The sequence below is a fragment of the Sciurus carolinensis genome, chromosome 17 (genome assembly GCF_902686445.1).
Source record: "Sciurus carolinensis chromosome 17, mSciCar1.2, whole genome shotgun sequence".
Taxonomy (NCBI): Eukaryota; Metazoa; Chordata; class Mammalia; order Rodentia; family Sciuridae; genus Sciurus; species Sciurus carolinensis.
This window is the reverse complement of record NC_062229.1, coordinates 13,625,094-13,638,944: the sequence shown is the minus strand read 5'-3', so window position 1 is coordinate 13,638,944 and position 13,851 is coordinate 13,625,094. Positions and strand designations below refer to the sequence as shown.

The following is a 13,851-nucleotide window of genomic DNA, read 5'->3' as shown; positions in this document are numbered from 1 at the left end:
TGACATTCCTGTGGGAGAGAGAGGGCATGAACAGGGAGGATGAAGAGATGGATGATGCATGGAGGGGTGCATGGAGGGAGGGAGGGAGGGACGGGTGAACGGAGGGATGGGTGGATAACTGAACTGGGATCTCTGCGCAACAACACCCCCGAGCGCCAAGGGAGAATGAGGCGGGGCCGCGGACCCACACTAAGTCTCGCCCCTCCCAGCTCCTGCAGCCAGTCTTGAGGTCGGCCGACCGCGACGCTCACCTGGCGGCCTCCCCTTTAAGACGTGCACACCTGGGCGCTCACCTGGGCGCGGGCGCTTCCGCAGGAAGAGGAAGCGGCACGGTCGTCGCCTCTTGGATCTCCCCGTCCGCCTCCCAGGTCCACCGGCCTCCACCATGTCCGCCTCGGCAGTCTTCATTCTTGACGTCAAGGGCAAGGTGAGGGTAGACTGGAGGGACTGTGGGACCGACAGGTGAGGCGCGCTCCCTGGGTCCAGGGCCGACCTCTCGCACGGGCTAGGCAGGCCGTAGAAGAGGCGTGGGAACACCGCCCTCCCCAGCGGTCCCACCTCCACCGCTTAGTCCCTGTACCTGGGGCAGTTAGGCTCTCAGAGCCTTTCTGTAAAAATGGGAACGACAAAGGTCCCCACCCAGTGAGCATGAATGACTGAGCGCTGCGTGTAGACCACCGAGCGAGCTAGCCCTGCTGCGAAGTTAAGTCCCTCCTAAAGTGAGATTATTTCCGTCACCATCGGTGTCAACAGTGTTAATGGCACATTTGGGATTGCCGCCTGGGCAGGAAGCCCTCCTTCCCCAAGCGGCCTGAAGCCCCTTGCTCTTAAAGGTGATGAAGACAGTGGAGGTGAGCATCATAGTCCTGCTAGTAAGAGTAGTGAGAGCTCAGTCAGGGGGTGGTGCTGGCCTCTAGTCCAGCTACTCGGGGCTCCGAGTTTCAGATTAGCCTGAGCAACATAGGGAAACCCAGCCTCAAGAAAACCAGCAAAAAAACAAAAACAAAAACAAAACCACAAAACCAAATAATCCCAACCTCACCATGGACAAGAGCAGAATTGGTTGAATTCCGTCGTCTCTGAACTTCCTATGGATAGGGCTTAAAAGCTCAATTTATGGGATCTGTAAAATGGAGATGCTGATAATACCTCCTCACAGGGGTGTGGCAAGAATGAAATCAGCTAAGAAACATCAAGCTTTCTTTTTTCCTTTTCTTTTATTTTTTGCGGTGACAGAGAGTGAACCTAGGGCCTCATGCATTGGAAGCAAGCACTCTGCCACTGAGTTACATCCCAGCCCTTCTTTAAGATAGGATCTTGCGGGACTGGGGTTGTGGTTCAGTGGTAGAGCACTTGCCTAGCATGTGTGAGGCTCTGGGTTTGATTCTCAGCACCACATAAATATAAAAGAATAAAAAAACCCGGTCTATCCACATCTAAAAAAAAAAAAAAAAAAAGGATAGGATCTTGCTAAATTACTCAGGCTGGCCTTGAACTTGAAATCCTCTTGCTTCAGCCTCCCCAGTCACTGGGAGTAGCTGGGGTTACAGGTTGTGCACCACCATGCTAACATAATCAATCCTTAGCAAATTGGACTTCAGGTAGGGCTCTGAGTACTTTAACTATTGTTATCACATGCCCATTTTATAGGTAGGCAAACAGAGGCACAAAAAGGTAGAGCCTTTGCCCAGGTCCCCTCAGCTAGGAAATCCAGTCAGAATTAGACACTCTGAGGCACCGATGTTGTGGGTTCTGGAACACTGTGGGTGACCAGATCACCCCCTTTGTCCATCCTTAGCCCCTGATCAGCCGCAACTACAAGGGTGATGTGGCCATGAGCGAGATCGACCACTTCATGCCTCTGCTCATGCAACGGGAAGAGGAGGGTGCCCTAGCACCGCTACTCAGCCATGGCCGGGTCCACTTCCTGTGGATCAAACACAGTAACCTCTACTGTATCCAGCCCAGGTGGGGCCCCTGGGGGCTCGGGGTGGTGGCACCTGGGCCCTGAGAGGGTGAGCTAAGGACAGGAATTGCAGAGCACATCTGCAGTGACTTGGGTTACCTGTGGGGGAGGTTTGCAATGGGGGTAATGGCAGGGCATAGATTGGAAGTTCAGAATCTGTAATGCATTTGAGCCCCACCCCTCCGGCTGGCATCTTTTCCTTAACCTTGCTGCCCGCAGTGGTGGCCACCACACTGAAGAACGCCAATGCCTCCATGGTATACTCCTTCCTCTACAAGACTGTGGAGGTAAGTACTGGCCTCTCATTGGCCGGCTGGTCTGCCTGTCTACCTATTGTGCCCACCTCTTTTTAGAGTCATATCTCCCAGGAAGTCAGCCTGCCCTGACCTTCCCTAGGGGTCTCAGGGTTAGCCTGTGCTTTCTTCATCAAAGGCTCATCATTCATGTCTCCTTAGCTGCTAATCTTTTCTGCTGGACGCACTGGTGCATGCCTGTAATCTCAGCAACTTGGGAGGCTGAGGCAGGAGGATCAAGAGTTCAAAGCCAGCCTCAGCAACTCAGAAAGACCCTGTCTCATAAAATATAAAAAAGGGCTGGAGATGTGGCTCAGTGGTAAAGCACCCCTGGGTTGTTTCAGTCCTTGATATATATTTATATATCATCTCTTCCTCTAATGCAGGAACCAGGTAACTCCCTGAGCCAGAGTACTTGGGATCCAGCCCTAGCCCACCCCCACCCCACTTCCCATTGCTCGACCTTAAAAAAGTCCTGCCTCAGGGTTGCTGTGCAAGTTAATGAAATTAATACCTACAAAGTACCTAGAACAGTCCCCAGTGCAGTCACCCTTGATATCCATTGAGGATTTGGTCCCAGGACCCTCCAAGCTGCCAGTATCCAAGGATGCTCAAGTCCCTTCTATAAAATATTCTAGTATTTCATAGAAGCTGTGCACATCCTTCTACAGACTCTAAGTAATCTCAAGATGAATTAGAATACTGAGTGCTATGAAAATCTATATAAAGTTGTTAGATTGTATTGTTTAGGAATAATGACAGAATTTTATTCATGTTCAGTACAACATACAACTTTCTTTTTGGAGTTTTGTTTTGTTTTGTTCCAAAAATTGAACCCAAGGATATTTTAGCACTGAGCTACCTTGGGGATATGACCCAGGTTCAAACATGAAATTAATTTATGTTTTGCTGGGTGGTGGCATACACCTGTAATCTTGGTGATTCAAGAGGCAAAGGCCAGGAGGATCGCAAGCAACTTAGACCCTGTCTCAAAACAAAAAATAAAAAGTGCTGTGGCTGTGTCTCAGCGATAAATCACCCCTGACTTCAATCCCCAGTGCCCCCACTAAAAAAGAAAATAAATTTATGCTTTATATACACTTTATACCTATAGACTGAAGATCTTTTTATATAATGTTTTAAATAAATTTTTGCATGAAACAATTTCATGGAGTGCAGTTTCCACATGTTACATCATGTTTGTGCTGAAAAATTTTCTGATTTTAGAGCCTTTTGGATTTTCAGATTAGGGATGGTAAACCTGACCTACTCATTCCCAGAGGCTCTTCATGTAGCAACCCAACATAGTGAAAGGCCTGTGGGTAGAATTCAGGATGTCCGTGATCTTGAATGTTTCTATGTAGTGGGTTCATTTTTCAGTGCATTTTATTTATTTATTTATTTATTTATTTATTTATTTAGGGTGCTGGGGATCGAACCCAGGGCCTTGTGCTTACAAGGCAAGCACTCTACCAACTGAGCTATCTCCCCAGCCCCTCATTTATTTATTTACAGTATTGGGGGTTGAACACAGGGGCATTCTACTACTGAGCTATATCCCCACCCCTTTTTTATTTTAAGACAGGGTCTCACTGAATTTCTGAGACTGGCTTCAAAATTGTGATCTGCCTCATCCTCTCATGCAGCTGGGGTGACAGGTGTGTGTCACCTGTCTGACTTCCCTCATCTTTTTTATTTTTTAATTTGGAAAGGGTCTTGCTAAGTTGCTGAGGCTGGCCTCAAGCTTGCAATCCTCCCACCTCAGCCTTCTGAGTCACTGGAGTTATAGGCATGCACCCCTGGAACTGGCATTTACAAATCTCATTAGTTTGGGAACATGACTAGATAGTTACACAGTTTTCTATGACTCTCACACAACAACAAAAAAATTCACACATACATAATATATATATAATATATATAATATAAAATATATATTATATATATTATGTATGTATAAAAGTCCTTTTAATTTCTCCCTCCAGAGTCTTCCTTCCAGAATCTTCCCAGACCTCTCTGCTCTCTAGGCTCCTGTAGCTGCTTGCATTTTCCTCCTTACTGTCCCCAGGTGGCTTGTGTTGGTCCTGTGATCCATCCATTTTCCTCATTAGACTGTTCCATGAGGGGAGAGAACCTGTCTGCTTTGTCCACCATTAATGTCCCAGCACAGGCACAGAGTAGGTACTCAATAATTGCTTGTTGGATAGTAAGCTCAGTGACCGGAGACACAGCGATGGTCATAGCCTCATCTACGTGGGCATCTGTCTGCCCCCACCCCAGGTCTTCTGTGAATATTTCAAGGAGCTGGAAGAAGAGAGCATCCGAGACAACTTTGTCATTGTCTATGAGCTGCTGGATGAGCTCATGGACTTTGGTTTCCCACAGACCACGGACAGCAAGATCCTACAGGAGTGAGTGAGCCACATGGGTAGCTACAGGCTGGGCCGTGGGTGAAAGGAATCCAGGAAGGCCCAGAGGTGTTCCTGGGACTAGTTGCTGGTCCCTGTTGCCCTCTTGCCAGGTACATCACCCAGCAGGGCAACAAACTGGAGACTGGCAAGTCACGGGTGCCACCCACTGTAACTAACGCAGTGTCTTGGCGCTCTGAGGGCATCAAGTACAAGAAGAATGAGGTCTTCATTGATGTCATAGAGTCTGTCAACCTGCTGGTGAGCCCCCCCACCTCCATTCCACCCCCATCACGGCCTAACAGCAGGAGAGGGGGCCCTATGCCTGTTGATCTCCCATGTGTCTGTCTGCAGGTCAATGCCAATGGTAGCGTCCTGCTGAGCGAGATCGTGGGTACCATCAAGCTCAAGGTGTTTCTGTCCGGAATGCCTGAGCTGCGGCTTGGCCTCAATGACCGCGTGCTCTTTGAGCTCACTGGCCGTAAGATTCTGGGGGGACCCGGTTCCCAGACATGCACAAGGGAACCAGAGACCCCGTGGCACCTGGGAACCCAAAGAATTGCAGCCAGTTCTGAAATAATTGCTCGTGTGCTCTCTGCTGGTTAATCCCAGTACTGCAGTTGCAAGATCACGGAGCCAAAACTTTTTCATTGTGGACAGACCACCTGCTGCATTCCAGGCCCAGTTCTCTGTCTTGCCCCATGGCCTTGATATTCTAGTGGGAAAAGACACATTAACATCATGTTTAAAAGCCTCACAGAGTGGGCTGGGGAGATAGCTCAGTTGGTAGAGTGCTTGCCTTGCAAGCACAAGGCCCTGGGTTTAATCCCCAGCACCCCCCCCCCCCAAAAAAAAAAAAAAAAAAGCCTGACAGAAAAATCCAGGCTCTGGATTTACATCTTAGCTCTGCCCTACCAGTTTCTTATGCTTTCTAAGGTCTCAGTTTCCTCATCTGTCTAAGCAATGGTAGTGCTGGGTAGGGAAGGTGGAGATACAGACCCTACCCCAGCACCCAAGGTCACTCTCTTTACTGGGCTCCGAGTTTCAGGCAGCAAGAACAAGTCTGTGGAACTGGAGGATGTCAAATTCCACCAATGTGTGCGACTCTCACGCTTTGACAATGACCGCACCATTTCCTTCATTCCACCTGATGGTGACTTTGAGCTTATGTCCTACCGCCTCAGCACCCAGGTGAGACAGGGTCAAGCCCTGTGGGAATAGGGTGGTGGTGTTGATGAGGTGAATCAGGGTTGATCCCAGAGTCTCTGAAAACGCTTCTGTTCTTCTGTCTGCAGGTCAAGCCATTGATCTGGATTGAATCCGTCATTGAGAAATTCTCTCATAGCCGAGTGGAGATCATGGTTAAGGTGGGCCTGGAAAATACATTATGGAGGCATGACCTTTCCCACCTGTCTTCTTCCTAGTCTGACTCTCTTGTCATTCTTCTGCCCGTTGCATTTTTTTTCTCTTCATTTTTTTTTTTTTCTCTTTATACTGGGAATTGAATCCAGGACATCGTGCATGCTAGGCAAGTGCTCTCCCACTGAGCTATATCCCACCCCTTTTTATTTTATTTGGAGATGGAGTCTAAGTTGCCCAAGCCGACTTCAAACTTATCATCCTCCTGCCTCAGCCTCCTGAGTAGCTGGGATTACAGGCATGTGCCACTATGCCCACCTCTTTAGAGTCCTTAACTTGTGACTTTCACAAAGAAAATTCTCAATGTTTCAATAGCGAAAGGAGTATTAAGTTTTCATTATGTGATTTTAACTGAGTTTCTACTTTGTACAGAGACTGAGCGATATGAGAGAACAAAAGAGGGTACCTGTGAACACCTAAGGTGGGCTGGGGTCATGGTTCAGTGGTAGAGCGCTTGCCTAGCATGTGTGCAGCACTGGGTTTGAGTCTCAGCACTGCATATAAATAAATTAATTTTTTAAAAAAGGTCTATCAACATCTTAAAAAACAAAACAAAACAACAACAACAAAAAAACACCCTCCATGGCTTCCACTTGACCTGGCATAAAAGCCAGGAACCCAAGGGGGTACAAGGCCCTGCAAGGTTTGCTCTGTCATCTCCCTGTCTGCATTTCCTTTCACTATCCCCTTCCTTGACTCCCTTCCAGCCACACCAGCCTTCTTGCTGTTCCTGAAGCACACCTAGCAAAATCCTACCACAGGACTTTTGTACTGGCTGTTCCCTCTCCCTGGATTATCCTGCCTGCACCACCCAGATACCACATGGCACCTTCCATCTCCTTCAGTTCTTTGCTAAAATGTCACCTCCCAGAAGCTTTCCCTGACTTTAAATTTGTAGTCCCAGGGGATGTAGTTCAGTGACAGAACACTTGCCTAGCATTCAGTGGAGGCCCTGGGTTCATTTTCATTACTGAAAAGAAAAGAAAGAAAAGAAAGGACTTGGTGGATGTTTGCAGAATATATGAATGAATGCTTCATGCTCCGTGCTCTCTCCCTGGTCAGGCCAAGGGCCAGTTTAAGAAGCAGTCAGTGGCTAATGGCGTGGAGATATCTGTTCCTGTACCCAGCGATGCTGACTCCCCACGCTTCAAGACCAGCGTGGGCAGCGCTAAGTATGTGCCAGAAAAGAATGTCGTTATTTGGAGTATCAAATCCTTCCCAGTGAGTACTGGGGACAGGCAGGGCATGTGAGGGAAAGGGGGCTGGAATGGTGTGGGGGATGAGGTGGGGAATGGACCAGAAACCCACATGCGTATGCGTGTGCTTATCTTTTGGGAGTGATAAAGGTAGAACTCAAACCTGTGTGTATCACAGAGGGGTAAACTGAGGCTGCAAGATGGGAAGTGGGTTTAAATGCCACATCCCACCCCCAAGTTCTTAAGGAAACCAGCCCTGGATGCAGATTTCTCACCTTTGACTTTCTGAGCCTGATGAGCTTGGAAAACCTGCTACCCCTCATGAACTCAGTTTGCTCCTCTGTCAAATAGGCTGACTGACATCCTTGGGCCACTGGAAGTTTTTTTTTTTTTTTTTGAGATGTGATCTTGCTATGTTGCCCAGGCTGGCCTCAAACTCGTGGGCTCAAGTGATCTCCTGACTCACCCTCCTGAGTAGGTGTGACTACTGGGGCACCAACTGCCCTTAGCCACTGAAGGATTTGATCTGTTCAAGTCATCTGGGTGTGGGGTTGTCCTCAGGGCTTGAGAAAACAGGAGATGGTAATTCAACCCCCCCACCTCTGGGTTTTACAGTTAGAATCTTCCATGAGTCTTAGCCAGGGGCCTTTCCTTTCTTTTTTTGGTACTGGAGATGGAATCCAGGAGTGCTTCACTACTGAGCCACATCGCCAGCCCTTTTTATATTTTATTTTGAGACAGTCTTGCTAAGTTGCTCAGGCTGACCTTGAATTTGTGATCCTCCTGCCTCAGCCTCCTGAGTCACTGGAATTACAGTCGTGCACTACCCCACCTGGTTGTTTATTTTCTTGTCTATGTAATGGGCTGAGTGCAGAGCCACCTCCAGGGACTGCTGTGAAGATGGTGTGGAATGGGTAGGGGGCCCTCTTGAGTCTGATGCCCCCATGTGCCCTCAGGGGGGCAAGGAGTACCTGATGCGAGCCCACTTTGGCCTCCCCAGTGTGGAGAAGGAAGAGGTAGATGGCCGGCCCCCCATTGGGGTCAAGTTTGAGATTCCCTACTTCACCGTCTCTGGCATCCAGGTGAGGGAAGCGGGCAGGGGAGTGCCTCTCTGTGACTTCAGTGGGTTCCCTGTTTCTCCTGCCCCTTGTCTCAAGTCACCTGGGATTACAGGTGTGAGCCACCATGCCCAGCTCACCTCTTTCTTTCTGTTGTGGGCCACCTTCTCTCTGTCTGTGCTTGTGTTCTTATTCCCTGGTGTCATAGTCCCTTGACCCAAACCACATTCCCTTCCCACCCATGCCATCTCACTCCTGCAAGCCTGGGCCACATCATTTTGTTCCCTTCCAGGTCCGTTACATGAAGATCATTGAGAAAAGTGGTTACCAGGCCCTGCCCTGGGTTCGTTATATCACTCAGAGTGGCGGTAAGGCACTGGCTCCTGGGATGATGGAGTCAGGGAGATGGAGGGGAGTGGGGTCTCGGGGATTAGTGCTAAAACTCAATAGGTCTGCCCCCAGGCCAGCCCTGCCTGTTCACATGCCACCGTGAACCTGTTTGTACACCTCTAAAATGGGGTCAGTGACCAGGTCCAAGTTGGGTAAGGTTAGGACAAGGAATTGAATACTTAGCACCTCCATCTGCTGCCTGGAAACCAGACTGTTGTGAAGGTTACCTTGTTTAACTCCATCCTAAGCTTTGTTAAATACTTCCAGGAATGATTCTGGATGCTAGGGCAGGGGATGGATTTGGGGGAACTGTTCCTTTTCCTCCTTTCCTCAATTCTTATAGGGCTTCTGCTCATTGTTTTTCTGCAGATTATCAACTTCGAACCAGCTAGATGGGAGAAGAAGTGGGGGTTTGAACACAGGGGCTCCCTCTCCTCAGGGCCCCATTGCCTGTTTTAGAGAGGGGTTGGGAATGTGTGGTGGGATGTTGTGTGTGTGTGTGTGTGGGGGGGGGGTGTTTGGGCTTGCCACTGATTTAGCAAGTTTCTTGCTTCCAGCACTCAACCCCTTCTTGTGATGGTCTCTTTGCCTCCCTTACTTTTGGGGTTCCCCCACCCTGGTTTTATATGAAGAAATATCAGAGGGGCTTGAAGCCCCCCTCATGAGTGCCTTCTTGCAGTGACCTGCCTTAGGGTGTACTGGGGACCCCTCCTTCTTCACAGCTGCTGAGCCCAGAGGCCTCTCTGGCCTGTTACTCTGAGCTTTAGGATGTCATTAAAATGATGAATCTACTTGCTGAGTACATGCTTCTTGGCTGGGGACTGGGGATGCCAGCTATGACCCTGCAGTGCAGGTTGGTAGTGTCCATTTGACACATGTCCATTCCTCATTCCTCAGCCCTGTTCATCACTCCCCTGGGCTAGGGCAGTCATCGCCCTGGTGACCTGCTCTTGCCTGAACTTCCCCACCAGTCTGTTTTCCCAGTAGTAGGCAGAGAGCGGATGTTAACTTCTTCTTCTTCTTTTTTTTTTTTTTTTTTTGTTCCAGGGATTTAACCTAAGGGGCCTAACCACTGAGCCACATCCCCAGCCCTTTTAAATTTTTATTTTGAGACTGGGTCTCAGTAGGCTCTTTACAGCCTTGCTAAGTTGCTGAGGCTGGTTTTGAACTTATGATCCTCATGCCTCAGCCTCCTGAGCCGAAGGCATGCACCACCTGCCTGACCTGAGGTTGTTAACTTCTTTGTCACATATATCAAGGTTTCTCTACCTAGACCCTTTCCGTGGTTCCTGGTCTTGTTCAAAATAAAAGCCACTGCAGCCCAGGGGCACAACCCCTCCCCATTCCCTACCCACCTGCCCTGGCCTCATCCCACTCTTCCTTTCTAAGTCATACCAGGCACACCAACCTCAGGGCCTTTGTGCCTTAGGCCTGGCATATTTTCCCCCAGCCATGTGGCCCCCTTCCTCACCTTCAGGTTTTAAGTCAAATGCCACCTCTTTAGGGAGTCATCCCTGTAACCTTCTTATGTTAACAGCTCTCCTTTCTCTTAACCTGTTTTATCAGTTCCATAGCTTTTACCACTCTGAGAAGATTTAATTATTGTTTCCTCCAGTTCTAGACCTCAGGCGTCCTGCAGCAGGAGCCCCCTGGCTAACTCTCCAGTTGGGCGCCTCCAAGAGGTGCTCTAAATATTTGAATAAAGGCCTCTGCAGCCACCTTCTGCGACTCTCCTGAAGGCTCCTTCATGTGGTCAACTTTCCTCACTGGCTCACTCTGAGCCAGAATATGATTTCTTTCTCACGCAACCCATTTCCCCTTTTTCGTGGTTTCTGACGCTGTCTAAAAGTTGCTTGAATATGCGATCCCAAGCGCCTAGAACGGTTCTTGCATGCCGTGGAGGACTATTAAAGGCTAATACATGCTTCATGGATAGAAGGCCGGACTGAGAGGCACCAGCCTTGCCTCCCTTCCCTTTCGGGGCACCGGAGTCTCGGAGTTCACTTTAAACTGTTCCTGACCTTTCTCCTCGGGGCAGTTATACCAGCTCTCTTTCCCGCCCGACCGGCTGGTTTGAAAACCAAAAACCCCGCCATTGCGGGCGGTCCATCGGTCGCCGCTTTCTGGCCAATCAGGAGCGATACCGCCCACGCTGGCGTGCGAAACCTCCCCGGGGGCGGTCAGTCATTGGCTGTGAGGAGCATGTGGGCGGAGCTCCGCAAGGTTGAGGGATAGGCATCCAGGCTCCGCTACAGTGTTGCGAGTTTGTAAGAAAACAAGTCGGCGGTGTCCGCGGGTGGCGCCGCCAGTGCGCTGACCCCGCCCCCTGGCGGCTGATTTTGCGGCAGCGGCGGCTGCGCAGGCTCAGAGCAGACCCCGCCCGTCGTGGAGGAGGGAGGGTGAGTTGCGGAGAGACCCTGCCCCCAAGGGGCGGGCGCCGGGCAGTGCCCTGAGGGAGGCGGATGGTTGGGCTGGGTTTCCAGCCCCTCTACGCCCTCCGGGTTGACAGGGGGAGGAGCCGGCTACGAGGGCGAGGGTCTCACGGGAGCCCTGGGCCGGCGAGCCAGGCCGGGAGTCTAGCGCAGGGTGGGCGCACCGGGGCCGAGCCTGGGGAGGGCTGTTTGGGCCAGCAGCGGCTGGCTCCCCCGCACTAACCGGGCTGGGGTGTGGCGGGGGGCTTCTCAGGTCACCAGTATCGACATGTTGCTAGAGGAGGTCCGCGTTGGCGACCGACTGAGTGGGGCCGCGGCCCGGGGCGACGTGCAGGAGGTGCGCCGCCTTCTGCACCGCGAGCTGGTGCACCCCGACGCCCTGAATCGCTTCGGCAAAACGGCTCTGCAGGTGAGCCCGGGGCAAAGGCGGGGCAGGGGAGCCAGAGGAGGACAGAGGCCTTAGACCCCTTCCTTGATGACCCCCTGGGCTCTAGTCCTTCTTTGGGCTAATATCATTCCTCTAGGTCCCTTTCTTAGGTGGGTAATGAGTGAGGTGAAGGTGGGGGGATGGGTGGACTTTTCATCTTTTCTTGAGGATTCCTTGTTCTCCGCAGGCGGGGAAAATTCATTTTCCTTTGGGAGGTTTTTATTCAGCTGGTGGGGTTTCAGCTTCTTTGGATCCAGTTCGTGAGACAGTTTAGGTTGTCTGGGGCTTCCGTGCGGAGACCCAGTCTCTGGAAAAGAGAAATTCTTGTCTCCCTGGGGAGGAGGAACCCCTTTTCCTGGGTAGTCCTTTAAAAGTTATGGTTACTTGGGGGGAGTCCTCATTCCTACGGATTGTACGGATTCTTGGCATCTTGTGGAGTCCACAATAGAACAGTGTCATATTGTATGAGGTCTCTATTCCCTGGGAACATTTACAGGGGAAACCCTCCACTTCTTGAGGGTATCAAGATATCTTGAGGGTATCAGGTATCCCCAGGAACATCCCCTTATATAGGAAGGGGCTTTTCCCTGGAGAAAGTATTTTCAAATTTTATGGGCATTTCCTTTCCCTTGAGACAACTGCCAAGTTATTTGGGGACAGTTCTCCGTCTAGAGGAGCTCATTTCCTAGAGGGGGATTTAGATTTCCTGGTGCTTTCCCATATGTGGGGGGCTTATTTACTTGAGGTAGGGTCTTGGTTCCTTGAAAGTTCTCATGGGGGTTATTCTTTTTGTTAGGTTTCACTATGTTATTAAGGAAATGATCAGCTTATTGGGGGTCCCAGAACTTGTTCTCTGGGGGTCTCAGACTCCGTGGGGGCTGATGTTTTCTGGAGTGCCCCCATTCTCTAGAGGACCTCTCCCCTGGCATTCTCTATTCCTGAAGACCCCTCTTTGTGGATGACCATTTTCTCTCCAGTGACCCCTCTTTCTGGACCCCCTTCCTTGGGGACTTCCTGACCCTGTGTTCCCATGTAGGTCATGATGTTTGGCAGTCCCACCATTGCTCTGGAACTTCTGAAGCAAGGTGCTAGCCCCAATGTTCAGGATGCCTCTGGTACCAGTCCAGTCCATGATGCAGCCCGCACTGGATTCCTGGACACCCTGAAAGTCCTCGTGGAACATGGTGCTGATGTCAACGCGCCTGATAGCACTGGAGCGCTTCCTATCCACCTGGCTGTGCAGGAGGGCCACAGTGCTGTGGTCAGTTTCCTGGCTCCTGAGTCTGATCTCCATCACAGGGACGCCAGGGGGCTTACACCCTTGGAGCTGGCACGGCAGAGAGGGTCTCAGGACCTCGTGGACATCCTTCAGGGGTGCACAGTGATCCCACTGTGAGCCAGGGCCACTCTCTCCAGCAACAGAACCCACTAAGTTATGTCAGAAGGGGAGGGAAGAAACACTTTCTCTCCTCACTCCTCTTGCCCTTTACAGAAGGGGGAGGAGGACCAGTTTGTGGCTTATTGGTGTTGATTTTTTGGGGGGGAGTGTTTGGGGGACATTTCTCATTTGTTTTTCTCACCCCTTTTGGTGTGTTGGACAGAGAAGGGCTCCTATAGGCAACAGCCACCAAAACGGTTCATTTTGTCTGCATCCTGGGCTGCTGGGGCTGCAGACTAGACCCAAGGGCAAAGCGTTTAAAGCCCCAGCCCCAGAGTGAGGTCATCACCTCCAAGGCTCCTGGAACCTGGTGACCTTGGCCGGCTGTGCTCAGAGAGATCCCTGAAGTGTGCGCTGTTTGGGGCATGGGGGTAGGGAGGGAAGTGTTTTAAATCAATAAAAGGGTAGCATGAGTTCATATTTTGTTGGAAGCTTGTTTTCCAGTCTCTTGTACAGCGTTTAAAAAAAGAGATTCTATTTATTAAGCTTTATGGAAAAATTTGTGTGTGATAATTTAATGTTTCTAATCCATTAAATTAAAACTTGTGCATGATCACGGCTTGGGTGGCTTCTGATTTGTGAGGCTGAAATGAAGACTCGCGCAACCAGAATGTCGGTGGGGATGAGCACCGGGATCGTGGATACTGTGGGGGAGGGGAGAGCGTGGTCACTCCCAGGGCTCTAGGGTGAGCGAGCTGGGTGGGGCAGCGGTTGGCGCTGTCGGAACGGAAGGGAGGCAGGAAACCGCGAGTGGAGAAAGGGCCCCCAGATGTCAGCTGGGCGCCCGGAGCCAGGAGGGTGGGGAGGTGGGCGGTGGCTGCGGC

General features: G+C 50.7%; 2 protein-coding genes across 9 annotated transcripts; both read left to right on the top strand.

Moving 5' to 3' along the window:
* The first annotated feature begins 279 nt into the window (after positions 1-279).
* Positions 280-10,610, top strand: Ap1m2 (adaptor related protein complex 1 subunit mu 2). 7 transcript variants are annotated; one of them, XM_047532282.1, is made up of 13 exons: positions 280-427; positions 1,799-1,955; positions 2,186-2,253; positions 4,540-4,670; positions 4,781-4,928; positions 5,022-5,148; positions 5,716-5,858; positions 5,963-6,034; positions 7,149-7,307; positions 8,239-8,364; positions 8,633-8,708; positions 9,100-9,583; positions 10,346-10,480. In XM_047532282.1, the coding sequence occupies exons 1-12, from the start codon at positions 386-388 to the stop codon at positions 9,120-9,122; spliced, it is 1,272 nt and encodes a 423-aa protein (XP_047388238.1). In that variant the 5' UTR covers positions 280-385; the 3' UTR covers positions 9,123-9,583; positions 10,346-10,480. The 7 variants fall into 7 exon arrangements, with proteins under 7 accessions (XP_047388238.1, XP_047388237.1, XP_047388235.1 ...); XM_047532281.1 differs by having other exon boundaries at positions 5,710-5,858; XM_047532279.1 differs by having other exon boundaries at positions 5,701-5,858.
* A 386-nt stretch (positions 10,611-10,996) lies between these two features.
* Positions 10,997-13,583, top strand: Cdkn2d (cyclin dependent kinase inhibitor 2D). Of its 2 annotated transcripts, none has more exons than XM_047532283.1 (3): positions 10,997-11,129; positions 11,416-11,571; positions 12,626-13,583. In XM_047532283.1, exons 2-3 carry the CDS (start codon positions 11,431-11,433, stop codon positions 12,983-12,985), a joined length of 501 nt encoding a protein of 166 aa, XP_047388239.1. In that variant the 5' UTR covers positions 10,997-11,129; positions 11,416-11,430; the 3' UTR covers positions 12,986-13,583. The 2 variants fall into 2 exon arrangements, with proteins under 2 accessions (XP_047388239.1, XP_047388240.1); XM_047532284.1 differs by lacking the exon at positions 10,997-11,129 and adding an exon at positions 11,155-11,316.
* Positions 13,584-13,851: the final 268 nt, after the last annotated feature.

What these genes read in the sequence shown, in the direction of transcription:
- Ap1m2 (XM_047532276.1), top strand. Translation starts at nt 386, where the DNA reads ATGTCCGCCTCGGCAGTCTTCATTCTTGACGTCAAGGGCAAG. An exon ending in GACAGCAAGATCCTACAGGA is followed by an intron (nt 4,671 to 4,780) that starts GTGAGTGAGCCA and finishes CCCTCTTGCCAG; the next exon opens with GTACATCACCCAGCAGGGCA. An exon ending in TAGAGTCTGTCAACCTGCTG is followed by an intron (nt 4,929 to 5,021) that starts GTGAGCCCCCCC and finishes GTCTGTCTGCAG; the next exon opens with GTCAATGCCAATGGTAGCGT.
- Cdkn2d (XM_047532283.1), top strand. Translation starts at nt 11,431, where the DNA reads ATGTTGCTAGAGGAGGTCCGCGTTGGCGACCGACTGAGTGGGGCCGCG. An exon ending in TCGGCAAAACGGCTCTGCAG is followed by an intron (nt 11,572 to 12,625) that starts GTGAGCCCGGGG and finishes GTTCCCATGTAG; the next exon opens with GTCATGATGTTTGGCAGTCC.